Source organism: Hemicordylus capensis, chromosome 16 (assembly GCF_027244095.1).
Source record: "Hemicordylus capensis ecotype Gifberg chromosome 16, rHemCap1.1.pri, whole genome shotgun sequence".
Classification (NCBI taxonomy): Eukaryota; Metazoa; Chordata; class Lepidosauria; order Squamata; family Cordylidae; genus Hemicordylus; species Hemicordylus capensis.
The window spans coordinates 8,034,483-8,062,017 of record NC_069672.1 but is presented as its reverse complement, the minus strand read 5'-3'; the positions used below and the strand labels follow the sequence as shown (position 1 = coordinate 8,062,017).

Sequence of the window (27,535 nt, the reverse complement as noted above, 5' to 3'; positions counted from 1 at the left end):
CATGCCCCCTCTTCCAACACTTTAGCTGTCAATCAGGCTTAATGGGGTATAAAACCTGCCCGTAGCGACTGAGAGCCGGGCAAGGCAGAGCAGAAAGTGCCCGGAAGGGCTAGAGGCGGGTTTGCTGCCTCGGATCACCAGCAATCCGGGGTAAGGGGGGCAGCAACGGGAGGGGGGGCAGCAAAGGGGGGGCGCAACTCTCGCCCTGGGGAAGTCGGGGATCTATCTGTAGAGGAGGAGGAGGAGGAGCTCAGGAGTCCCCCCCCCCCTGCGCGCTTCTTTTCCTTTTTCAAGCGAACGCCTGGCAAAGTCTCTCTCTCTCTCTCTTTCCCTCTCAGCAATTTCCTGAACTCCCAGAATAGCCATGAGCTGTCTGGAAAGGACTGCCGTCTCCAGGGCAAGCGGCGTCTCCTCCTCCTGCCGCCGGGTCGGCTGCTGCTGCGGGGTGGCTGGCCGAGGGCAGAAGCGAAACCTCGGCCACGTCGCGGGGGGAAGCCGCCACCGCCGCCGGCGGCTCTGAATGAGAGCGCTGCGCTCTGGAAACTTCTGGCGCGGCGGGCGCGCCAGGCTCCTCGCCCTTCGGCAATGCGGCGGCTTCCTCGCTCGCGCTCCTCCGCAGACGCCATCGAGGGCTGCCGGCTCCGGTTGTGACGGGCCCGCGGAGTCAGTGCGGGTCACCTTGCGCGCTACCTGCCCGTGACGGTCCTGCAAGGGGCGGGCGAGGAAGGACTGGGAGGCGGCTCCGTCCCGGAGAGGGCTGCGGGCGCGGATTGGCGTCGGGTCGCCCCGCTCCGGCAGCAGGGTACGCGCCACTCTCGGGCACAGGATCGCGCAACTCGGGCGCAGGGCCGCGCAACTCGGGCAGCCGGGTTTCGACCAGAGAAGACACCCCCTCCCCAAATCATCTTCGTCATCATCGGGAGGGGGGAGAGGAGAGAAGGCGCTTGCACCCCCCCCTCCTCCTCCCAAGACCAGGATGGTGTGGAGACGGCTGGGCGCTCTGCTGCTGCTCCCCGTCCAGCTGTTCTGCTTGGTGCTGAAGGCGGCGCTGTGCGCGCTGCTGCCGGCCAGGCTGCGGGACTTGTCGGCCGACAGCGTGCTGATCACCGGCGGAGGCAGAGGCATCGGGCGCTTCCTGGCCAGGGAGTTCGCCAAGCGCGGCGCCCGCAAGGTGAGCGCTGCAGCTGCGGGGCAGCCTGTCCCGGGGGGAGCGGGAGGGAGGGAGGGAGGGAGGGAGGGAGGGCGGCAGAGCACCCAGGGAGGGAGGCGGTGGTGCAAATGTTGCCCGCTCCGAGCAGAAGTGTGACTGGGGGGGGGGACCTTTCCCAGCATCATCCCCCCCCCCAAAGCATGTGTGTGTGAGAGAGAGGGGGGGGTGTCCACCGGACTTTTTCGGGAGATGGATGTGTGAAGCTGCAATCTTATACCCACTTAAGTGGGAGTCAGCCCCATTGAATTCAATGGGACTGACTCAGGAGGGGGGAGCAACTGTCTCCTTGTTCCCCCCTGGACACCCATGGGTGGGGGCCATAGGTATATAGGCTTAAGACAGGAATCAGAGGCACAGCTCTCTCTGGCTTGGATTCTCTCTCTCTCAAACCCCCACCACTCTCTCTCTTTCTTTCTCCCTCCCTTTCCCTCTCTCCTCTCTCTCCCCCCCCTCTCTTTTCATTTTTCTCTCTTTCCCTCTCGCCCTCTTTCTTTCTTTCTTTCCTTTCCTTTCCCTTCCTTCCTTCCTTCCTTCCCTCCCTCCCTCCCTCCATTTCTTCCTTCCTTCCTTTCTTTCCTTCCTTCCTCCCCTCCTTCCCTCAATTTCTTTCTTTCTTTCTTTCTTTCTTTCTTTCTTTCTTTCTTTCTTTCTTTCTTTCTTTCTTTCTCTCTCTCTCTTTCTTTCTTACTTTTTCCTTCCTTCCCTCCCTCCATTTCTTCCTTCCTTTCCTTCCTTCCTCCCCTCCTTCCCTCAATTTCTTTCTTTCTTTCTTTCTTTCTCGCAACCTGGTTGGTATTTTGCACCCCCACGTTCCCTGCCCCCCCCCACCACTCTGCACATTGCAAGAGGGCGATCACACCCTGCGGAGGAGTGGTTTGCCGTCTCACACCGGCTGCATCGGATGACACCCAAAGGCCCCTGGAATGCATTCAGCCCGGAATGGGTGGTTGCAGCGGAGCCCCCAGGGCTGGGTGCAGCAAGGCTGCTTGGGAGTCCATGTCTCCCCCTCCCTGTGGAGTGGGGAACCTTTTTCCAGCCTGAAAGGTGCGGGGAGCAAGTTGTGGCTTCTAGGAAGGGGATGCAGTTTCCACATTCTCCGAGGCAACCCTCTCCTTTGCTGTGGCTCCATATTGCATGCTTGGGCGGCAGTAGAGTTTTTTAGGAAGCTGCCTTATACTGAGTCAGACCACTGGTCCATCTAGCTCAGTATTAACTACACTGACTGGTAGCAGCTTCTCCAAGATTCTCTCCCAGCCCTACCTGGAGATGCTGCCGGGGATCGAACCTCCGGCCTTCTGCATGCAAAGCCGATGCTCTCCCACTGTGCTACGGCCCCAGCCCCGAATGGGAATATCTTACTGCAGACAGCGCTCACGTCGATACACCCATCCAAATGCAAATCAAGGCGAACCATACTTAGCGAAGGGGACAATTCATGCTTGCTACCCAAAGACCAGCTTGCCACCCAGAAGAACACCAGAAGGGCCTTGCTGAATCAGACCCAACACCCACCCATCTAGTCCTGGGCTCCTAGGACGAAGGCGCAGTTTGCAAATGTGAATTAATTAATGTTAATTAATTAAGTAATTAACACCTTGCTTCCCCTTAGTGGCCAACCAGATGTCTCTGAGAAGCCAACTGGCAACTTAGGCAAGGGACTTCCCATGAGGCTTGCTCCCCCAGCAGGTAGTCTTCTGTGGTATACTGCTTCTGACCATGGAGGCTCTGCTGACCAACCAACCTTCCGCGCAGCCATCTTTTGAGGCAGCCAGGCTCACCGTCACCACCAGAGCATGTGGCGGTGAATTCTGCACATTTATTGCGTGTTGCGTTTGTCCAGTCGATGGGCTGGCTGAGTTACTTTTCGCACTTCAACTGATGCCAGGATCATCTGCCTGCCTCCACTGGCCAGCTCAGCCCAGGGATCGGGCTGTAGCTCAGTGGCAGAGTATCTGCTATGCCCGCAGAAGGTCCCCGGTTCCATCCCTGGCAGCATCTCCAGGTAGGGCTGGGAAAGACGCCTGCCTGGAACCTTGGAGAGCTGCTGCCAGTCAGGGTCGACGCTGCCGTGGCAAATTCAGAAGTGCAGGCGCTCTCCATGACCGCTCCCGTAGCCACACCCACCCTGACAGCCACGCCCCATGGCTACGTCCATCCCCATGGCCACACCCCTCACATAGAGAGATGCAATAACTTGGGGGTTCTGTTGTAGTAAATCAGGGGTCATGTAGACTCTAGCGGGTATACTGGAATGAATGGCAGGGAATGCCCACTGAAATGCAGTGGTTCCTTCCCATTGGCCTTAGGAATCTATGTCATTCATTTTAGGGTGTCCTGAAACAAGCCCACCATCGGATTTGCATGCTGATGGCTCCGTCCATGCCAGGTTTGCATGCCAGGTTCCGTCCCTGGCAGCATCTCCAGGAAAGCCTGGGAAAGACACCTGCCCCAAAGAGCCACTGCCAGTCAGTGCACTGTAAAGAAGCCTGAGCTGGGTGGACCAATGGCCTGACTCAGTAGACAGCAGCTCCCGATGTTCTAATGGTTTGCCTAAGAGCATCAAGGGAATTCACAACGGAGGTGACATTTCCCCCAGGGGAACTTCCCTCCCCAACCGCCAGAACCTGAGGGGGTATACTCGTGGGTCAAATGGGTCGTAACCCAAAATTTGGCTCTTAAAAAGCCAATCTGGCAACCAAGCCGCCCACTCCCACCCTTAAGAACTATGTGCTCCTGCTTCCTCGTTCCCATTAGACCTGGACACAGTCTTCAGATTCGATTCTGTGTCCTTGAGCAGAACCAGTCAAGAATGGGAAGTGTTTTTATACAGATGAGGCCAGCGGACACCCAGCAAGTTGGTGAGGTACAAAGTACTATTGCTTGGTGGAGCCCAAGCTGTCAGACTGGTCCATCTAGCAGCTAGATGGATTGCCGACCCAGACTGGCAGCAGCTTCTCCAAGGTTTCAGGCAGGAGATTCTCTCAGGGAACTTGGAACCTTCTGCATGCAAGCAAGCAGGTGCCTTTCCCACAGCAGCCCCATCCCCTGAGGGGAATATCTTACAGGGCACACACCTGTGGTCCCCCATTCAAATTCAAACCAGGGTGGATCCTGCTTAGCAAAGGAATAGCGTACAGTGCCCACACCTGTGGCTCCCCCATTCAAATTCAAACCAGGGTGGATCCTGCTTAGCAAAGGAATAGCTTACAGTGCCCACACCTGTGGTCCTCCATTCAGGAGAGGAGAGCTGGTCTTGTGGTAGCACAAGCATGACTTGTCCCCGTAGCTAAGCAGGGTCTGCCCTGGTTGCATATGAATGGGAGACTTGATGTGTGAGCACTGCAAGATCTTCCCTTCAGGGGATGAAGCCGCTCTGGGAAGAGCAGAAGGTTTCAAGTTCCCTCCCTGGCTTCTCCAAGATAGGGCTCAGAGAGATTCCTGCCTGCAACCTTGGAGAAGGCGCTACCAGTCTGTGAAGACAATATTGAGCTAGATAGACCAATAGTCTGACTCAGTATATGGCAGTTTCCTATGTTCCTATGTTCCTAAATTCAAACCAGGGTGGACCCTACTTAGCAAAGGAATAGCTTACAGTGCCCACACCTGTGGTTCCCCCACTCAAATTCAACCGGGGTGGACCCTGCTTAGCAAAGGAATAGCTTACAGTGCCCACACCTGTGGTTCCCCCATTCAGATTCAAACCAGGGTGGACCCTGCTTAGCAAAGGAATAGCTTACAGTGCGCACACAGGTGGTCTCCCATTGAAAGGCATGCCGGGGTGGACCCTGCTTAGCAAAGTGGACAATTGATGCTTGCTCCCCGCCAGACCAGCTACAGTGAGCTAAAGTGAGGCGGGGGTGGGATTTCCAATGCCTGAGCTCATCCTGTGTTGCGTTCAGCAGGGACAGAATCAATGCCCCCCCCGCCCCGCCCCCCATTTTGGCATGCGTTTGAGCAGGGATCCTGAGCGGTGCCACTCTGCTGTCTGAGAGAGACTCCTGCCTGCAACCTTGGAGAAGCCGCTGCCAGTCTGTGAAGACAATACTGAGCTAGATAGACCAAGGGTCTGACTCAGTATATGGCAGCTTCCTGTGTTCCTACCTACCTACCTACCTACCTACCTACCTACCTACCATCTCTCTCTTCCTTCCTTCCTCTCTCTCTCTCTCTCACGCACACACACACACCCTAGCACAAAGGCCACCCATCTGGAATCAGAAGCACCATCAAGAGCGAAGTCCCGTTTCCCTGGCCAAGTGACCTGACCCCCATTCCTGCCTCCGTGCCTGCGCCCCCCCCCACTTCAAATGGCCTGCATTTTGGCAAGGTGAACCAGCGAACGCTCTTCCCGTCCCGCGTTTTTTAAGTCTCCGGGGCCGTTTCGCCACAACCCGTCGCCATCTCAATCCTAAAACCATCGTTACAAGAAGGGTTAACGGAGAGACAGAGGCAAAGCATCTGTTTTGCAGAAAGAAGCGAGGCTGTTTCTGGTCACGAGCAGCCTGCGAAAGGAAGCGCGAATGTTTTGCCACGTTTGGTTCTATTCCTGTGTGCTTCCCTGAAACCCTATGGAGCCAGCGTGGTGTAGTGGTTCGAGTGCTGGACTAGGGCCGGGGAGACCCGAGTTCAAATCCCCATTCAGCCATGAAACTAGCTGGGTGACTCTGGCCAGTCACTTCTCTCTCAGCCTAAACCTACTTCACAGCGTTGTTGTGAAAGAGAAACTCAAGTATGTAGTACACTGCTCTGGGCTCCTTGGAGGAAGAGCGGGATATAAATGCAAAATAATAATAATTGTGGAGGGGTACTTAGAGGCCATCTAGTCCACTCCCCTGCTTGATGCAGATAATCCAGCACTGTGCCATCCCTAGTGGATGGCTGTCAGCTTGGAGACCTCCAGCCAGGGACAGCCGCCCTGCCCACCCACTCTTCTAGGCAACTGGATCCATCTCTGAACTGAGCTTGCTATGAAATGCTTCTAATGTTCAGTCAAAGTCTACCCTCCTGTAACAATCCCATGTGATCGGACTTTGTCCTTTTCTATATGATAGCATAAGAAGTTGCCATATACTGAGTCAGACCCGTGGTCTGTCTAGCTCTGTATTGTCAACACAGACTGGCAGCAGCTTTTCTAAGGTTACAGGCCGGAATCTCTCTCAGCCCTATTTTGGAAGATGCCAGGGAGGGCACTTGGAGCCTTCTTCATGCAAGCATAGGAACACAGAAAGCTGTCATAGAGTCAGACCATTGGTCCATCTAGCTCAGTACTGTCTGCATGCACAGACTGGCAGCGGCTTCTCCAAGGTTGCAGGCAGGAATCTCTCTCAGCCCTCTCTGGAGATGCTGCCAGGGAGGGAACTTGGAACCTTCTGCATGCAATCAAGCAGATGCTCTTTCCAGAGCAACTCCATCTCCTACGGGGAATATCTTACCGCACTCACACATGCAGCCTCCCATTCAAATGCAAACCAGGGCAGACCCTGCTTGGCAAAGGGGACAATTCATGCTTGCTACCACAAGACCATCTCTCCTCCCTGGGTGGGATAAAGATAGCAGGCCCTACATGACATTGGGGAGGGGTCCTTGTCAGCGCACAAGCAATTGCGTTTCACTACTGGCTCATCATTAGGACACAATCGGCCAATCAAAGAGGCAATCACAATCAGCCAGTCACACTCACAATCGGCCAATCACAACCGGCAATCAGAAAGGAAGCTGGCGGAGATACTCCTTGCTATAACTTTTTGGGGTGGGAGAGAAAAGCCACTTTGGGGGGAAAGTGGTCCAGGGTTTTAAAAACTTAGTTGTTTTAGTAATGGTTTTAAGTCTTTACAGTTTTGGATTTTAATAGTTAATTGATTGGCGGTATAGAAATAAATCAGATAGATAGATAGATAGAAAACATGCTTGGGGAGATTGAAGATATGGGTTTTTAGGTTTGCTGAGGGGGGAGGAGTTCATTAAAACGAGAACAGGAGCCCCTTAAATGCTGCAGGTGAGATCTGCACCCCCAGGCAGTGCATGAGGCCTGAGCCGGAGTGACAGGACATTAGAAAGAATGTCCTAGCTGAAAGAGCTGTTGGACAGCGGAACAGCCTGCCTCATGCCATGGTGGGCTCTCGTTTGCTTGAGGGTTTCAAGCAGAGGCTGAACGGGCATCTGTCACGCAGCTGGGGTTGGCCTAGAAGACCTCTGAGGTCCCCACTTCCCACTCTGTGATTCTCTGGACTGTAGCAGGCCAAGGGGGATACGACAGCTGTCTTCAAATATAGCAGGGCCTGTTACTAGAAGAAGGGCAGGGTTGTCCTCTGTTGCTCCTGAGCACAGAACTAGGATCAATGGGAAGGGAGCAGATTCAGAGGAGACATTAAGAGGTCTTTCCCAGCCGTAAGGGCTGTTTGCCAGCGGAACAGCCTGCCTCATGCCATGGTGGGCTCTCTTTCACGTTTTTTTCCCCCCAAACAGAGACTGGACGGCCACCTGGGGGCGACGCTGAGCCGAGGGTTGGGTTAGAAGATCTCTTAAGGTCCCTGTCCTCAGAAGTGAGATGTCCAGATTTTAGCATGCTCTGGGCATCCCGCACTGGGCATCTCGCCAGAGCTTCTCAGCACCTTCCACCGTGGAAGGTTAGATGCCTTCCTGTCAATACTGACAGAGCGTTTTCCGCCGCTTTGCCGCCACCCTTTCTATGGGGTTTCTGGAAGCAGTTTCCCTGCCCCAGACAGTTATGTAACTCCGGCAACTTTCCTCCGCGGCTTCAGGTCGGATCTCCTCCTCCTGTTGATTCACGGGCTTAAGGGTGGGCAGAAATGTTGATCCACTAAGGTGAGATCATGTTGACCTGGACCCGTGCCAGGGAATTCCTGCCCAGCCCACGAAGGGCAGCAGAGGAGGGAAGACAGCATGGATACTTGACACTTCTCGACACAGCGGACAGGGCCAGCTTGCGACTTCTTTTAACGTGGTGACCCGCGCCTACAACGCCCTCTTATGGCTGGGAATTTGGTTTGGTTTCGACTGGCCCCACGAAGAAAGCTGGCCCGGTCCGCGGTGCTGAGAAGTGTCGAGTACACACGCGTCTACCCTCCTACGATCCGTCAGCACGTGGGTTGTACAGCTGGTCCTGTGGTAGCGAGCACGACGTGCCCCCTTCGCTAAGCAGGGTTGGCCCTGGTTGCATATGAATGGGTTAGGGTTAGGGTTAGGGCGGGCAAGAGGTTGCCGGTTCGAATCCCCGCTGGTGTGTTTCCCAGAGAGGAGAGCTGGTCTTGCAGAAGCAAGCATGACTTGTCCCCTTAGCTAAGCAGGGTCCGCCTTGGTTGCATATGAATGGGAGACTAGAAGTGTGAGCTCTGTAAGATATTCTCCTTAAGGGATGCAGCCGCTCTGGGAAGAGCATCTAGGTTCCAAGTTCCCTCCCTGGCAGCATCTCCGAGGTAGGGCTGAAAAAGATTCCTGCCCGCAACCTTGGAGAAGCCGCTGCCAGTCTGGGTAGACAATACTGAGCTAGACAGACCGATGGTCTGACTCAGTATATGGTAGCTTCCTTTCTCCGTATGGGTTATGAGAGGGTTTTGGATAGACTTCGAGTGGCTGCCATCGGGAACGTACATGGCAGGCTGGCAAAAAAATACTCACACTCTTAGGATACCTCCTGTGTGTTGTGAATTTGGTTTTCTCTCTCTCTCTCTCTCTCTCTCTCTCTCTCTCTCTCACACACACACACACACACACACACACACACACACACACACACGATGGCTGACATTTTTAGCCTGCTTTGCTTTCCAAAGAAAAAGTGGCTTATCCAATCACCGTGCCTGTGTGTGTGTCTTTCAGAGGCGTATCTAGGAAAAATAGCACCTAGGGCAAACACTGAAATTGCGCCTCCTGTCCAAACATCTGACACCCATCTTTCAGATAACTTTACCATAATATCAGCTCAAAAATACAAGTCAAGCTCCTTAATCGTTTAATATTTCAAAAACTATTTAGCAGTGGACATAGCCAGACCAAAAAATGCTGGGAAACTACAAATTTCAGATAGCTGGGGCTCATGAAATACTCAAATACTATGTGGAGGTGTACTTGGAAAACTAAACAGAAGTGCCTGTCTAATTCTCTACTATGCATTTGTAGCATCACCATTACATAAGTTTTAAAAATAAATGGAGAATTTGACTTTTCCCAGATACTAGGGTCTTGCAGAGACCATTTGACTATGCGTGGTGGCCATTTTATTTTTGGTGGCCATTAATTTTTTTTAATTTTTAAAAATGGCGCCCCCTTCAAGTGGTGCCCGGGGCACATGCCCTGCCTGCCCCACCCTAGATACGCCCCTGGTCTGTGTGTATCTCTGATAAAATGTTGCACTTTCAGGATGGGATTTGGAACCCTCCGTCGTGCACCCTAGATGGGGCTGCACCTCAGTGGCAGCATCTCCTGGTAGGCCTGGGAAAGACCTATGCCTGAAATCCTGGAGAGACGCTGCCAGTCAGAGCAGACTGAGGAAAATGGATCCATGTTCAGACTCCATATACGGCAGCTCCCTATGTACCCTAAGGACAGAGAATGACTCTGTCCTCTACGTTCCACTTACTTTGTGAAACTGTGCAGGCTTCTAAGGTCCTTTCTGACTCTGCCAAAGAAATAAGAATTCATTGCCTGCCTGCATCCATCTGTTTTCCCAGCATCATCTTTTCTGCTTCCAAAGAATCCCCCAAGAATCGGAGCTCCCATAAACAGAAGGTGTGAAGCAGATGTTGCCCCAGGGATCTTTGCTGCCTTCTGCCCCGAAGATCTGACACAGAGTCAGACCCCCATGCCAAAGACGCCGTTTGAGAATGCTGATGCCGGCAGGGAAGGGTCAGACTCGTGGAATTTGACCTTAAATCCCAGCACGGATTAAATTGATTCTAATTAATGGACATGACCATAGAAGGCTACTGTGGGTGCGTTGAAATGCTGTGTGTCCTCCTTTGGCTTTGGCCATCAATGGCCCAAACTGGCTAACTGGGGGCCCTTGTAGATCACTCTTCTTCTACTCTGCCCCCTCTGTCGTTACACTGCGTGGCAGGTTTCACAGTGGCACGGATACGTGCGTAAATTTGCAACGAGGGACAGGGATGCATCAGGTTTGGCTTGGGGTTTCTTCTCGAAGATGTCAACCAAGAATGACTTCCTTGGAGCAAGAAAATCCCCCTAACCCGGCGGCTGATCATCTGCATTGCTGATATTGGGTGTGTTGGCCCCCTAATCCAAGGGACATAGGAAACGGCCGCCTACTGAGTCAGACCCTTGGTCCATCTAGCTCAGTATTGCCCACACTGACCGGCAGCAGCTTCTCCAGGGTTGCAGGCAGGAGTCTCTCCCGGACCTACCTGGAGATGCCGCCAGGGATCAAACCAGAGACCTTCTGCATGCAAAGCAGATGTTACATCCCCAACCCCTAAGGGTTGTCTTACCACAGACAGTGCTCCCGTGGAGACACCCATCCAAATACAAATCAAGGCAAACCATATTTAGCGAAGGGGACAATTCATGCTTGCTACCACAAGACTGGTTTGCCACCCAGAAGGACATCAGAAGGGCTTTGCTGAATCAGACCTAACGCCCGTCCATCTTACTATTTCTATTTTTAAAAATGTATATCCCGCTCTTCCTCCGAGGAGCTCCGAGGTATATTGTTATTTTTTATCCTCACAACAACCCTGTGAGGTAGGTTAGGTTGAGCGAGACATGACTGGCCCAGAGTCACCCAGCGAGTTTCATGGCTGAATGGGGATTCAAACCCGGGTCTTCCCGGTCCTAGTCCAGCACTCTAACCATTACGCTATGCTGGCTCCCTTGTCCCTGCTGCTGTGTTTCCCAGAATACGGGAAACTCCCGTATCGGGCAGCAGCGATACAGGAAGCAGCTGAAAGGCATCATCTCATACTGCGCGGGAGGAGGCAATGGCAAACTCCTCCTGTATTCTACCAAAGAAAACCACACAGGGCTCCGTGGTCGCCAGGAGTCGGCACCGACTGGACGGCACAACCTTTCCTTTTCCTAATTTCTAATATCAAAAAACTTGGGGAGGAAGGTGGACTTAGTCTTGGATTCTAAGAGCACCTGCAGGCTTGCACGCATATGGTTCCAAGTTTCCCTCCCTGGCAGCATCTGCAAGATAGGCCTGAGAGAGATTCCTGCCTGCAGCCTTGGAGAAGCCGCTGCCAGTCTGGGTAGACAATACCGAGCTGGATGGACCAATGGTCTGACTCAGTATATGGCAGCTTCCTATGTTCCCTCTTTGGCAGCATCTCCAAGATAGGGCTGAGAGAGATTCCTGCCTGCAACCTTGGAGAAGCTGCTGCCAGTATGGGTAGACAAGACTGAGCTGGGTGGACCAAGGGCCAGACACGGCCGGTCGAAGGCAGCTGCCGGATGCTGGTTTGTTCCCCCTCTGGCCCTCCCGAAAGCACTTAAGCTTTATTGACACACATTACGCGTTTGACACTTGGAAGTTTGGCTTATGGAGGCGGGAGAGGAAGTTTGCATCTTGGCATCATCAAAGGCGCTGTGGCTGGTTCCTGTACTCTTTGTGTGTTCATGTGGTGTGTGTGTGTGTGTGTGTGTGTGTGTGTGTGCACGCACGCAGGGGTGGGTGGAGGGAATTGGCACCTCCGGCCTCTTTTGTGGCGCAGGGTTCATCGGCCGGTCAGCCAACCCCCCCGCCCCCCCATGACATCATGACAATTGTTTATTCCGCACACAGAAGAGGGGGGGTGGGAAGACTAAGAAAGGACATAGGGCCACCAGCTATGGTTGCTTTCCGCTCACCCGGCAGCTCTGCCAGAACAGCCTCTGCCGTCAGGAAAACGGCCGCCGGATTTACAGTCTCGTAGCAACTGCCGGCAGAGTCAGACCCTCGGTCCATCTGGTTCATGAGTGTCTACACTGACTGGCAGCAGCTCTCCAGAGTTTCAGACATGGCAGGGTCGGGGGGGGGAGGTGTCTTTCCCAGGCTTGGTCCATCGAGTTTCCCAGGGACTTTTTACAATCTAATAAGCATTAGATTGTAAATAGATTTTTACAATCTAATATCAATCAATCTCTTTATTTCGGTCAGCGACCAGCATGAGGTTAAAACAAATGTAAAAGAGAAGACAATCAAACTTCTATTGCAAACAATAACACCAAATAAACAAACAAATAAATCAATGACTGCAGCAAATATTTATAGACTGCTTTTCAGCCAAGCTTCCCCATAAGCAGTTTACGTAGAAATAAATACACACCTACATACAAACATACATCCATATAATAAATAAGCAAGCAAGCTAATAAGTTAATAGATAAATAAAGTGAACAAAGAAGTAAAAATAAAATAAATGAAATAAGTAAGTCAATAAAATGACTAAATGGCTCCCTGTCCCCAAAGGGCTCACCATCGGCAAAAGAAACATAAGATAAGACACCAGCAACAGCCATTGTGCTGGGGATGGATAGGGCCGGTTGCTCTCCCCCTGCTCAGGGAAGAGAATCATCCCTTTTAAAAGGTGCCTCTTTGCTCAGTTAGCCGGGATAAGAAGGAGGCAGTGTACCCTCTAGGGTTTGCAGATTGTCTATTTTTTTTGCCGTTTTGCAGATTGTCCATTGCTCATGTGTGCATCCACATGAGTTTTTTGATGTCCGTTCGGTTCATTTTTGTCAGGCAGAATAGAAATATGATAGGCAAATACATAAATAGAATAAATGTCATATTTCCTGGGGCCAGGCAGGAGGTTCCAGCCAGGGACACACACAGGTACTTGTTTGCACAGGGCTAACAACCAGAGGAACGCAAACAGCCGCTGGGAACAGAGCGATTTTTGTTTCCTGCATGCAGGAGATAGAGGGAGCTGGGTGAAACCATGGCCTACTTTTTAGTTATCAGCAGCCGGGCTTCGGGAGAACTGTTACGATGGTATCAAGGGGGCCAAGCGTGCTGTTTCTTCACAGATCGGGGACTTCCTTGCAATGGTTGGGGTGTGGTGCAAAGGAGATGTCATTCAAATTTGATTTAAAAGATTTAAACTTATTAACTTCTAGCCTTTTGACTTGGGATTCTAAATTGTAATTTGACTTGTAATTCTCCCCGGCAGCATCTCCAAGGTAGGGCTGAGAGAGATTCCTGCCTGAATCCTTGGAGAGCCGCTGCCAGTCAGAGTAGACATTCCTGAGCAATTTGGACCAAAGGCCAGACTCAGCAGAAGGCAGCCTTATATTTTCACTTGGGTATGTCTTTATGAGTCACCTTAAGTGGAGCAGCAGGGAAATGCTTGACTAATAAGCAGAAGGTTGCCGGTTCAAATCCCTGCTGGTCTGTTTTCCCAGACCATGGGAAACTTGTAGATCGGGCAGCAGCGATCTAGGAAGATGCTGAAAGGCATCATTATCTCATACTGTGCGGGAGATGGCAATGGTCAACCCCTCCTGTATTCTACCAAAGACAACCACAGGGCTCTGTGGGCGCCAGGAGTCGGAATCGACTCGATGGCACACTTTTTTAAACCTTGTCTTTATGGGGAGGGTGGGTCCATAACTCAGTGGTGGAGCAGCTGATCTAAACGCCAAAGGCTCCAGGCTCAATCCCTGGCAGCATCTCCGGGTAGGGCTGGGAAAGACCCCTGCCTGCCTGGCACCTTGGAGAGTTGCTGCCGGTCAGAGCAGACAGTATCAAGCTAGGCCCGATTTGGCATGCCTTTTCAGGCAGGATCCGTAGGCCTGGATTCTGGCCGAACACCTGTAGAGCAGCTGTTTTGCTCTATCCCTGGCAGCATTTCCAGGTAAGGCTGGGGAGAAAAGGGGAAAACAACAACAACCCTGCTTGAAACCCTGGAGGGTTGTTGCCAGCCCGAGCAGACAGTCCAGAGCTAGGCGAAGCAATGGCCTGACTTGGTATCAGGCTGCTTCCGATGCAGGACGGCAGCACCTCCACGTCCCTCGTCATCCACGACGGAAGAGCAATTAGCAGCCGGCAGCTAATTAAGGGGGAGGGGCTGGGTCCCCCTGCTGCCCCCTGAGCTGCGTTTGGCGGTGTAAGAAAATTCCTCCTGGCTGCCAACCACCGGGGTCACCCAGAGGTAACAACAGGGCAGGAAGCCGCTCCGAGCCAGCCTTCCACAGCAGGGATTAACCGCCTCGCCGGGGCTGGCTGCCCTCGACAATTTTCTGGTCAGTAGCTTTTTGAAAAGGAGAACGTGGCTCATGCAGGAGGGAGGGAGCCGGCCGGCGGAGGGAAAGAGGAGAGGGCTGGACAGCATCCAGGATGGGAAGCTATCTTCTCCGGGAACTCTGCTCCGAGCCGAGCCGCCGATTTGGTCGTCCGACCCGCCGATTCGGTCGTCCGACCCTTCCCCCCAGGGGTGTAGCAAGGTTGGAGTGGGCCCAGAGACCAGATTTTAAAATGGGGCACCCCCCCTCAAAGTCCAGGGCCTCCGCACACCCCAGGCCCCCAAGGATTTAAATCTGATATTTCAAAATAAGTATGCTGCCTAGAAATACATTTCACTGAATACACACACACACACTTCACAATATATAGTGATATACATTGAGTACTATATATTTGTGCTCCTTTTAATGCCTAGGACACACTAGAAACACTAATTATTAAAATGGGACCCTCGGTGCAGATTAGCAAAGGAGACTTTCAACCATGTAGTGTGAGCTTATGTCTGTTTTCTCAGAATTCTGAACCAATTCAGTAAAGTTTGTTTGCAGGAGGTTTTTCACAGGAGGCTTTTAAAGCCCTTTAACACACCTCTCCTGGAATGGAGGTGCTGCATTCACAGGTTGGCCAGATTGACCCTGAAGTCCCTGCGAGTTATTGGGGAGCAGTTCACACACAAGAAAAATAAAATAAGATAAAAGCACCACCCATCCTTCGCAGTTCAGCAGGGCACACTGACCAAGAAAAGCTTGATCTTGGCTGAAACACACACACACACACACACACCCATACCACTCGGGCGCTCTGTACACAGCTCTGCAGATCCACAATCACATTTATATATATTAAAGGATCAAAGGTTTGAAGGTTGCATGGTTCGAAGGGTCAAAGGTTCGAAAGTGAACTTTCCTAAAGGGCTCACACTCTAAAAAGATACATAAGTTGGGTACCAGGAACAGCCCCCCCCCACCCGAGGGATTTTTGTGCTGGGGCTGGATAGGGCCAGTTGCTCCCCCCTTTCAATCAAGAGAATCATCACCACTTTTAGAGAGGTGTCACTTTGCTCAGTTAGCAGAGGGAGCTTAGCAGAGGGGACAATTCATGCTTGCTCCCCCAAGTCCAGATGCTAGGCACAAGGGTTACATTTCTAGGTGCCACGAGGCTCCCTGTTCTGTGTGACAATTGTGCCTATTTGGCAACTCAAGTTTCGATCTCAGGAGGGATGGCCACCAGTGGATAGTTCTGCCGTGGACAGGCAGGTGACCCCCTCACCCCCAGCCCTCAATCAGTTTCCCGAGACCAAGTGAGTTTCCTCTCCATGGCCATGATGCCTTCCTCTACCGCACAGCTGCCGAATCAAGACCAACGTAACTTCCCACCACCGCTTTCCTGTCTAATACTAAAGAGCTGTCTTCTCGCAGATTATCCTGTGGGGCCGGACGGAGAAGTGCCTGAAGGAGACCGCGGAAGAGATCCGAACCATGGGGACCGAGTGCCATTATTTTATCTGCGATGTGGGGAACCGAGAGGAGGTCTATCGGCAGGCCAAGGCTGTCCGTGAAAAGGTGGGTTTCACGTCCCAGACGCTGCCTCCTCCCACGGGGAGGGTTTCAACAGAGAATCCACAAACCCTTGGCACATTCACGGAGGATTCCAACAAAGAATCTACACCCCCCTGAGCAGCGGCAGAGAGAAGACTGGTGCAAATTTCTGCAGAATTCTATTTTTAATTTAGAGATGGGCTTCTATCCAGTTCCCTCACGTTTGGTTTCCATGGTCCCGAGATGAGAGCACTTTTCTAGGCCTGGTCAAGTGCCTGGATGCGTAACCAGGAGCACCAAATATATCACCTTGACTACTGTGATGGAAGAAATATGTCGTACTGTTGGTTACCTATGGTAACAAGCCCTGGTGTGAAATCCCACTAAACCAGGGCTAGTCGTTGGGAAGAGCATCTGCCTGCTTGCATGCAGAAGGTTCCAAGTTCCCTCCCTGGCAGCATCTCCAAGATAGGGCTGAGAGAGACTCCTGCCAGCAGCCTTGGAGAAGCCGCTGCCAGTCTGTGCAGACAATACTGAGCTAAATGGACCAAGGGTCTGACTCAGTATATGGCAGCTGCCTATGTTCCTATGATGTACCAGAAGGCACTTAGGACTTTTTATTATTATTAATGTTAGGGGGCCCATTCAGGCTCAACTCCCCATCGTTGCGGGGCAGGAATATTTATCTGTCAAGGTTGCCATGAGGATTACATCAAGATGAAGCGCTTTTGTTGATTTATCTATTTATTTTTACATTCACATCCTGCTGTTTCTCCAAGGAACACCAGATCGGCGTACATAGTGATGTTTATCCTCACAACAACACTGTGAGGTGGGTCAGGCTAAGTGACTGGCCCAGAGTCACCCAGTGAGTTTCCTGGCCGAATGGGGATTTGAACTCGGGTCTTGCTTGCAGGCTGAGCGGAAGTCTCTGCTGAGGCAAAGATATGGGAGGGGCGCAGAACTCTGACAGCTCCCAGGGGAAAGGGATAGCTCAGGACCATGGACAGCTCCAAGCAGGAATGGAGAAGAGCTGGATCTAACAACCCGAGAGACGTTGCTCCAGCAGCTGCTTGGCCCTGCACCTGCTCTGGGGAAGGCTGTGTTGTTAAAAGGGTGTATGCCCAGTTTTCTGATGTCTGGGAAGTTCTCCAAGGCATGGCTGTATCATCTGGTTGAGGGTGGAGCTTCTGGCTTTGGGTTCCCAGGTTCCCCTAGAATGTGAGGTTTTAGCAGCACGAGGCCAACTCAGGTCTGACTTGTGGGGGCATCTCATCCTTGGAATTGTTCACCTCATCTCCCAATTGTCTCTGTGTGGTGGTGGTGGAGGGGGCAGATCGAGGGTCATGGCGTACTCGGCGAATGCCAGGGAAGTATAGGGCTCTTCTGATGCTCCCCCTGTTCCCTTTTCTCCAGGTGGGGGATATCACCATCCTGGTGAACAACGCGGCCGTCGTGCACGGCAAGAGCCTGATGGACAGCGACGACGACGCCTTGCTGAAATCGCAACACATCAACACCCTGGGACAATTCTGGGTAGGAAAGCCTCCCCGTCTCCCAAGGGGTACCAACTGCGACATGATGGGAAGGAAGCAGTTCTCTGACACTAGCAGGGTTCCATCCACTTCACAGACTGCCAAAGTGGATGGCAACATAAAAATCATCAGGCCTTCCTGCGAATTGCATTAAAACTGGTGCAATTTGAGATGAGCGTGTCTCTATAGAATAGACAGTAAAGGATGGCACGGCTTACTTTCCTATTACTCCTATTTAGCATGGAACATAGGAGGCTGCCATATACCAAGTCAGACCACTGGTCCATCTAGCTCAGTATTGTCTGCACAGACTGGCAGCGGCTTCTCCAAGGTTGCAGGCAGGAGCCTCTCTCAGCCCTATCTTGGAGATGCTGCCAGGGAGGGAACGTGGAACCTAGATGCTCTTCCCAGAGCGGCTCCATCCCCTGCGGAGAATATCTTCCGGTGCTCCCACATCAAGTCTCTCATCTAAATGCAACCTTGCAGTGGAGGAGGAAACAGGTCCCCGTCCCTCCCTTTCCTTGCCTCTCTTTGCCATTCTGCTCAGGTGCTGGGCTGCCCTTTTCTGGGCAAAGCTGCAGCACAGGGAAAGCGGCTTGCTTGCAGCATGTGCATATGATTTCCCGGATGTTTGCTCTCTTGAACCGCAGACCACCAAGGCTTTCCTGCCACGGATGCTGGAGCTGCAGAAAGGCCACATTGTCTGCCTGAACTCGGTCCTGGCCTTGTCCGCCATCCCGGGGGCTATTGATTATTGCACCTCCAAGGCCTCCTCCTTCGCCTTCATGGAAAGCTTGACGCTGGGGCTGCTGGACTGCCCCGGGGTGAACGCAACCACCGTCCTGCCCTTTCACACCAGCACTGAGATGTTTCAGGGCATGAGGATCAGGTCAGTGGTGGGGCTCCCTCTTCCCAGGGGCTGCCCTTCGATGAGGCGAGGTGAAGCAGTCGCCTCAAGCGGCGGATTTGGGGGAGGGCATCAGCAGGGTGGCAAGATGGGGCCTCGCCTGTCTGCCACGCGTGGCTAACCAGAACGACTCTTTGCTAAGCAGTGGCACAGAACCGCTCTGCGGCGGCCCTCTTCCGGCCTACCTCTTCTTCCTAGCCTCACTCTCTCCTACCTTCCTCATGCTGGGCTAGAGTGCAGAATCGGGAGAGCACAGAGAGACATGCCATAGAGCGTCTCCTCTCCTGTACTATGTGGCCCTTTCATCCTTTCTCTTCTGCATCCTTCCCCTTTTCATCACTAGGGCACAGAGCAGGGCTGCCCAACTTCGGCCCTCCTGCCAAGGTTGGCCTACAACTCCCATAATCCCTGGCTATTGGCCACTGTGGCTGGGGATTATGGGAGTTGTAGTCCCAAAACAGCGGAGGGTGGGGGCAAAGTTGAGCAGGCCCTGGCATAGAGGGAGGAAAGTATGCACCGGGCTATGAGGAGGAGGAGGAGGAGGTTGTGGCAGTGGTGGCTGTCAAACAAAAATGATAGTGTGTGACTGGGGAGGCAGTATCTATCTATCTATCTATCTATCTATCTATCTATCTATCTATCTATCTATCTATCTGATTTCTATACCGCCCTTCCAAAAATGGTTCAGAGCATTTGGTGCCCTGCCTCTGGTGTGCCCAAGTCCTTCGGACCTGAATCTCTGAGAATCCCTCAGAATGTCTCAAAATCCCTCAGTATTTCTCAGTATGCCTTAGAATGGCTCAGAATGCCTCAGAAAGAATCCCTCAGAATCTCTGAGAATCCCTCAGAATGTCTCAAATTCTCTCAGTATGCCTTAAAATGTCTCAGATTGCCCCAGAAAGAATCCCTCAGAATCTCTGAGAATCCCTCAGAATGTCTCAAAATCCCTCAGTATTTCTCAGTATGCCTTAGAATGGCTCAGAATGCATCAGAAAGAATCCCTCAGAATCTCTGAGAATCCCTCAGAACGTCTCAAAATCCCTCAGTATTTCTCAGTATGCCTTAGAATGGCTCAGAATGCCTCAGAAAGAATCTCTCAGAATCTCTGAGAATCCCTCAGAACGTCTCAAAATCCCTCAGTATTTCTCAGTATGCCTTAGAATGGCTCAGAATGCATCAGAAAGAATCCCTCAGAATCTCTGAGAATCCCTCAGAATGTCTCAAAATCCCTCAGTATGCCTTAGAATGGCTCAGAATGCCCCAGAAAGAATCCCTCAGAATCTCTGAGAATCCCTCAGAATGTCTCAAATTCTCTCAGTATGCCTTAGAATGGCTCAGAATGCCTCAGAAAGAATCCCTCAGAATCTCTGAGAATCCCTCAGAATGTCTCAAAATCCCTCAGTATGCCTTAGAATGGCTCAGAATGCCCCAGAAAGAATCCCTCAGAATCTCTGAGAATCCCTCAGAATATCTCAAATTCTCTCAGTATGCCTTAGAATGGCTCAGAATGCCTCAGAAAGAATCCCTCAGAATCTCTGAGAATCCCTCAGAATGTCTCATATTCTCTCAGTATGCCTTAGAATGGCTCAGAATGCCTCAGAAAGAATCCCTCAGAATCTCTGAGAATCCCTCAGAATGTCTCAAAATCCCTCAGTATGCCTTAGAATGGCTCAGAATGCCCCAGAAAGAATCCCTCAGAATCTCTGAGAATCCCTCAGAATGTCTCAAATTCTCTCAGTATGCCTTAGTATGGCTCAGAATGCCTCAGAAAGAATCCCTCAGAATCTCTGAGAATCCCTCAGAACGACTCAAAATCCTTCAGAATCTCTCAGAATGCCCCAGAAAGAATCCCTCAGAATCTCTGAGAATCCCTCAGAATGTCTCAAAATCCCTCAGTATGCCTTAGAATGGCTCAGAATGCCCCAGAAAGAATCCCTCAGAATCTCTGAGAATCCCTCAGAATATCTCAAATTCTCTCAGTATGCCTTAGAATGGCTCAGAATGCCCCAGAAAGAATCCCTCAGAATGTCTCAAATTCTCTCAGTATGCCTTAGAATGGCTCAGAATGCCCCAGAAAGAATCCCTCAGAATCTCTGAGAATCCCTCAGAATGTCTCAAAATCCCTCAGTATGCCTTAGAATGGCTCAGAATGCCCCAGAAAGAATCCCTCAGAATGTCTCAAATTCTCTCAGTATGCCTTAGAATGGCTCAGAATGCCTCAGAAAGAATCCCTCAGAATCTCTGAGAATCCCTCAGAATGTCTCAAAATCCCTCAGTATGCCTTAGAATGGCTCAGAATGCCCCAGAAAGAATCCCTCAGAATCTCTGAGAATCCCTCAGAATGTCTCAAAATCCCTCAGTATGCCTTAGAATGGCTCAGAATGCCCCAGAAAGAATCCCTCAGAATCTCTGAGAATCCCTCAGAACGACTCAAAATCCCTCAGTATGCCTTAGAATGGCTCAGAATGCCCCAGAAAGAATCCCTCAGAATGTCTCAAATTCTCTCAGTATGCCTTAGAATGGCTCAGAATGCCTCAGAAAGAATCCCTCAGAATCTCTGAGAATCCCTCAGAACGACTCAAAATCCTTCAGAATCTCTCAGAATGCCCCAGAAAGAATCCCTCAGAATCTCTGAGAATCCCTCAGAATGTCTCAAATTCTCTCAGTATGCCTTAGAATGGCTCAGAATGCCCCAGAAAGAATCCCTCAGAATCTCTGAGAATCCCTCAGAATGTCTCAAAATCCCTCAGTATGCCTTAGAATGGCTCAGAATGCCCCAGAAAGAATCCCTCAGAATGTCTCAAATTCTCTCAGTATGCCTTAGAATGGCTCAGAATGCCTCAGAAAGAATCCCTCAGAATCTCTGAGAATCCCTCAGAATGTCTCAAAATCCCTCAGTATGCCTTAGAATGGCTCAGAATGCCCCAGAAAGAATCCCTCAGAATCTCTGAGAATCCCTCAGAATGTCTCAAAATCCCTCAGTATGCCTTAGAATGGCTCAGAATGCCCCAGAAAGAATCCCTCAGAATCTCTGAGAATCCCTCAGAATGTCTCAAAATCCCTCAGTATGCCTTAGAATGGCTCAGAATGCCCCAGAAAGAATCCCTCAGAATGTCTCAAATTCTCTCAGTATGCCTTAGAATGGCTCAGAATGCCTCAGAAAGAATCCCTCAGAATCTCTGAGAATCCCTCAGAACGACTCAAAATCCTTCAGAATCTCTCAGAATGCCCCAGAAAGAATCCCTCAGAATCTCTGAGAATCCCTCAGAATGTCTCAAAATCCCTCAGTATGCCTTAGAATGGCTCAGAATGCCCCAGAAAGAATCCCTCAGAATGTCTCAAATTCTCTCAGTATGCCTTAGAATGGCTCAGAATGCCTCAGAAAGAATCCCTCAGAATCTCTGAGAATCCCTCAGAATGTCTCAAAATCCCTCAGTATGCCTTAGAATGGCTCAGAATGCCCCAGAAAGAATCCCTCAGAATGTCTCAAATTCTCTCAGTATGCCTTAGAATGGCTCAGAATGCCCCAGAAAGAATCCCTCAGAATCTCTGAGAATCCCTCAGAATGTCTCAAAATCCCTCAGTATGCCTTAGAATGGCTCAGAATGCCCCAGAAAGAATCCCTCAGAATGTCTCAAATTCTCTCAGTATGCCTTAGAATGGCTCAGAATGCCTCAGAAAGAATCCCTCAGAATCTCTGAGAATCCCTCAGAATGTCTCAAATTCTCTCAGTATGCCTTAGAATGGCTCAGAATGCCTCAGAAAGAATCCCTCAGAATCTCTGAGAATCCCTCAGAATGTCTCAAAATCCCTCAGTATGCCTTAGAATGGCTCAGAATGCCTCAGAAAGAATCCCTCAGAATCTCTGAGAATCCCTCAGAACGACTCAAAATCCTTCAGTATTTCTCAGCATGCCTTGGAAAGAATCTCTCAGAATGCCTCAGAATCTCTCCGCATTCTGTCCCAAACTCTGGATAGCCGTGAAAGACGACGAGCGGCCCCAAACTGAAGCTGAAATATTGCCCATGTTTTTGTTTCCAGATTCCCAAAACTTTTCCCGCCGTTAAAGCCAGAAGTGGTGGCCCAGAGGACAGTGGAGGCTGTTCAGCAGAACCAAGCTTTCCTCCTCCTTCCGTGGACGATGCACATTCTTGTCATCTTGAAAAGGTAGGGCCCTGCTCACCTGGTCCCGCTTCCTACAGCTTGTGCCGTCAGCACAGGGACCTGTAACCTTTCATTGCATGCACCCTGAGGCTCTCCAGCTGCTGTCGGACTACCAACCCCATCATCCACTGCTGCCGTTTATTGCAGCAGGGGATGATGGGACTTGAAGTCCAACAGCTGGCTAGCCCACTCCAGTTTATAAATGAGAATTTGAGGCTTTGAGCTTCTTGGAGGAAAAGTGGGATATAATTTTTTTTTTAACTTGAAAAAAGAATGATTCACTCAAGCCTGTGCACACTTGTGCAGCTCCACCCTGCGGTCTCCGACAACCACACTTCAGAAGGTGACATGCCTCTCTGCACGAATACCCGGGCGGTCAGTACGTCGGCCATTTCGGTAACCTCAGGTCTTGCAAACTGGGAACCAATTTCCATGCATGGACTGTGTTATCCTTCAGCCTCAGTATCCTAGGAAACTCCCAGGTCCCTCTCCCTCAGTATTGCCTGCACAGGCTGGCAGCGGCTTCTCCAAAACCGCAGGCGGGAGTCTCTGCCAGCCCTATCAGGGCTGCCAGGGAGGGACTCTGGGATCTTCTGCACGCAAGCAGACAGGTTCTCTTCCCAGAGTGGCGCGCTCCATCCCCTAAGGGGAATACCTTCCAGGGCTTACACTGTCTTTCTTTCTTTCCTTCCTTCCTTCCACAGCATTCTCCCGCAGGCCGCTCTGGAAGAAATCCACAGGTTCTCTGGGAGTTACACTTGCATGAACACTTTCAAGGGACGCACGTAGGCACCGCGCTTAGCTCAGACCCTCAAACCAGAACGGGCCGCCGTCCGACGGGGGCAGCCGCAGGCCTGCCCCTGCTTGTGTGACTGCTCTTGCTTGAAGCCAAGGCTCTGCAGCCTTTCTGAAGGATGGACCGGCCTGCGTGGCGGAACGCCATGGGACTCTCTCCCCGCCGAGGGAGAACGCACCGGGACGCTTGTGGACGACCCTTCGGAAACCGATTTTCCCCCTTCGCTCCTTTCCAGCTTTAACTCTCGCAGCTCCCCCACGCTCTACCCGCTGCACTTCTGCCTGCTAACCAGCAACTGCAAATGAATTTAGAGGAGGGATTTCCCCAGTGCCTGAAAGCTTTGCTAGCCGAGATCAGCCCGTGCTTTTCATTACCGCGCCGGGACGCCACGGTTCTCTAGTCAATCATGCCTTTTTGGCTTCTCCGTGCCCTGGAAAGAGGATGGAACGTTCCTTTCTAAGGGAGAGCTGAAGGGGCCATGCTTGCAAAGAGCACTAGGCTCTCCTTGATGCTGCCATATGGCCTTATGTGGGGAAGACTGCACCGGAACATGGAGGTTCTATCCCTGACTTTCATGGCACAGGCATCCAGAGGACTTTTCCCAGGGGCGGGCAAGGTCTGTAGTCCCACCTGCTTAGGGGTGCCACGTTCTGGTTTTCCAACTCTGGGCGCCTAATTTGCATATTATGTAAATGGGCTTGAAAATAATTTCTGAGCAGAAGAGTGACTGCATGTTTTGCTCCATAACTCTGCTTCTACAAGGGCTAGAGCTTAGCATTTTGTTTTTGTATTTTTTAAAAATGAAAGCTGAAATCCGGGCGAATCCAGGTGGGCTAAGCAATCCAGGTGAGAGGCTTAAAATCCGAGTGAAACCCAGGTGGGCAGGTCCACTCTACACTTGCTTGAGAATAAGCCCCGCTGAATTCAGTGGGGCCGGTTCGATCCAGAGGAGGGTAACTGCCTCTCTTGTGACTTTGGGTTGTTGAAGGTCCCTGATAGATCAAATCCGGCAGCCTGCTTCTCATCCGATGCTGCGCCCCTGACCTTTTGCACGGGGATGCTGCCATACGATCCGTCCCGGCCATCTGCCATGATTGGGACAGGTTCCAGGGATCTTTGGCCCTTTTCTGGGGCTGGTGGGGGTTGTAATCCGGCAACACCTGGGGATCCAGGGTTAAGAACCGCTGTTGCAGTGGCCTGCTTCGGATAGATCCATGTCCTCGTCTGTTCTGAGAATAACAGCCAGCCAGATCCCCTCTGGAGATCCCCACGAGCAGATGATAAAGCTTAAGACCCCCCCCCTCTTCTTTGTCCCCCCCAAGGGTCTCTGCCTCCAAGCAAGGGGAAGCCATTTTTACTGCTCAGGGTGCCTAGCTCTTCAGAGATCTCGCTTGACTGCTGCCCCTTCTGGGTGGGGCGCAGCCAGTGAAGCTAAGTTCTCCTTTCCTAAGTCCATCACCGAGTCCTCCTTTCTAGGGTGGCCCAAAGCATTGTGGGAAGGAGCCCCGAAAGGGCTTCCTCTCTGGCCACGTTCACATGAGCCGGGCCATTCAGGGGGAGGGGAGGTAGCCCTCTTCCAAGGGGAGCGTGTATTTCCCCAGCCGTCTCTTAACTCCTCGGGACGAAAAACAGCCATTAATTAAAACGTTTTAAGGGTTCACTAAACTGCAGTCATTTGTCTCTGTCTGGTCACGTTCGACTCTGGCCCGTGTGGGAAATGGATCGAAGGTTCCCAGTGACTGGTGTGTGTGTGTTGGGGTTAGACTGCACCTGACCATGGAGGCTCCGCTCCTAACTCGATGAGCACCCAAAGAGGAGGTCCATGCAATCTGTTCCAATAGGAGAGTGGACAGAGGAAGCTGTCTTATAATGAGCTCTCCCGCTGGTCCGTCGAGTCCATTACCGCTGGTTCCAACTGGTGACATTTTCCTGGGCGGTGGGAGCTGGGCCGTCAGATGCAAGGGGGCGGGGCCAATGCCAAGGGCGGGGCCCTCCAGCCCTGGTAGAGTTTCCCTCGAGGAGGCAGGGAAAGGGGCTCAACCGCTGACTGGGGAAGGGGAGCTCTGCCCGGGCTGATGGGTCATTGGCCCCGCCCCCTACATATGCAGGGGGCGGGGCCACTGCCCACCCCTCCCACCAACCCCTCCCCAGTCAGTGTTTCATTGAAAGCGCTGGCTAGGAAGGAGAGGCGCGTGCCTCGTGTTCCCAGCTAGCCAGCATTTCATTCGCCACCTGGGTGTGGGAGGGGGGGTACCCTGGCCGAGGGCAAGGGGGGTGCCTTGGTGCCCGCCCCCAGATCCTGGCGGCCAGAGGATCATTGTCCCCACTTCCTTGATGATCCCAACGCCCCTGGTCTCAGGCAAAGCTTTTCTCTATCACCAGATACTTTAAAAACCGGTGATGGAACCTAGGACGTTGATGGAACGTCCGGTGATGGAACCTACTAGGAACCTGGAACCTAGTAAAGCACAGGCTCGATTACTGAAGAGGAGTTCTCCACTCTGCTCCTTCACATCACGGGCAGGTCTGATCCCTGCTCTGATTCCCCCCCCCCCGAGAAAGGATCCTCCTTCCGTTGGAGAACAGAGGACGCTGCCTTATACAAAGTCAATTGGCCCATCTCGCTCAGTATCGTCAACACTGACTGGCAGCGGCTCTCCGAGGTTGCAGGCAGGAGAAAACCCAGGCCTGCCTGGAGATGCTGCCAGGGATTGAACCTGGGATGTTTTGCTCTACCACTGAGCTACAACCGTAGCCACCAAGGGAAAGATCTTATGTGGAGTGATTTCCCTTTCTCACTGAGCAAAAAGGCACCTTTTAGAAGTAGCGATTCCCTTTCTTGAGCAGGGGGAGAGCAACTGGCCCTCTCCATCCCCAAGCACAGCATCCCTTCACTGGCTGTTGCTAGTGTCTCTCTTATGGTTCTTTTTTTAGATTGAGAGCCCTTTGGACACAGGGGGCCATTTTATTTATTTATTTTTCTCTATGGAAACTGCTTTGGGGACATTGGTTGAAAAGATGACAAATATCTATTTGTTGTAGGCTTCCAGTGGCATCTGGTGGGCCACTGTGCGAAACAGGATGCTGGACTAGATGGGCCTTGGGCCCAATCCAGCAGGGCTGTTCTTATGTTCACAGCATAGGTGAACATAGCCCATCCAAATGCAAACCAGGGTGGACTCTGCTTAGCAAAAGGGGCAACTCATGAGCACCACCACGAGATCAGCTCTCCTAGCTGATTGGAGGCTGCCTTATGCTGAGCCGTACTATTGGTCCATCTAACTCAGTAGTTACTCTGACTGGCAGCAGCTTTGCCAAGGTTTTAGGCGGGAGTCTTTCCCAGCCCTACCTAGAGATGCTGCCAGGGAGTGAACCTGGGACCTTCTGCATGCAAAGCTGATGCTCTGCCACTGAGCATGGATGCTTTGATGAATGCTGTCAAACGGAGTCAGACCACTGGTCCATCTAGCTCAGTATTGTCTACTCTGACTGGCAGCAGCTCTCTCTCGAGTTTCAGGCCGGAGTCTCTCCCAGCCCTACCTGGAGATGCTGCCAGGGAGTGAACCTGGGACCTCTTGCTTGTTAAACAGATGCTCAGCTCTTTGGGAGTGCCAGCGCTAACGTGAATCCCCTGAAGGATTCTCACACGAGCGAACGAAATCGCCCTTTCGCCATTCCCAAAAACCTTTGAACGCCACCCAAAAGGCACCACAAAACCGGCACCTTGACAGCCCAGCAGCCACAGCCGATTAAGCGGCAGTGGACGGTCCCACAGAAACTGGACCTTCCTCTGTGATGTTTCAGTCCGGCACGTGCCCCCTCCCTCTCCTTGGAAACGTGGCCTTGGCCTCTGTCTCACACAGCGAGGCGGCCGCCGTGTGCAGCTTCCTCGCGGAAGGGAATCACGGGCCAGTCCATCGCCACGCAAGTCGATTCAGCAGATTCCAAGGATGCGATGAGAGCTGGGGAATGGAATGCCTTGCTTCAGGCTCATGCCTTTTTCATGCCCCCCCCCCGCTTACGAAAGTCTCGCAGAAGGGGAACGAAAAGTGTCCTTCCCGCTTGCTTTTGGGAAAACATCCCTCGCACAGCTGTTTCCTGACCAGCCCAATGGGCAGCGACCCTTCTTAACACACCTACTGTAGGGGCGATTCACATGATCGTTCCGGGCGGGCTGGGAGGGCTTG

The 27,535-nt window shown here is 52.1% G+C and overlaps 1 protein-coding gene across 2 annotated transcripts; it reads left to right on the top strand.

Moving 5' to 3' along the window:
* The first annotated feature begins 28 nt into the window (after nt 1-28).
* Nucleotides 29-25,013, top strand: DHRS3 (dehydrogenase/reductase 3). Of its 2 annotated transcripts, XM_053281142.1 has the most exons (7): nt 29-150; nt 339-1,171; nt 15,827-15,970; nt 17,363-17,482; nt 18,132-18,370; nt 22,430-22,555; nt 23,257-25,013. In XM_053281142.1, the coding sequence occupies exons 2-7, from the start codon at nt 977-979 to the stop codon at nt 23,339-23,341; spliced, it is 909 nt and encodes a 302-aa protein (XP_053137117.1). In that variant the 5' UTR covers nt 29-150; nt 339-976; the 3' UTR covers nt 23,342-25,013. The 2 variants fall into 2 exon arrangements, with proteins under 2 accessions (XP_053137117.1, XP_053137118.1); XM_053281143.1 differs by lacking the exons at nt 29-150; nt 339-1,171 and adding an exon at nt 10,432-10,449.
* Nucleotides 25,014-27,535: the final 2,522 nt, after the last annotated feature.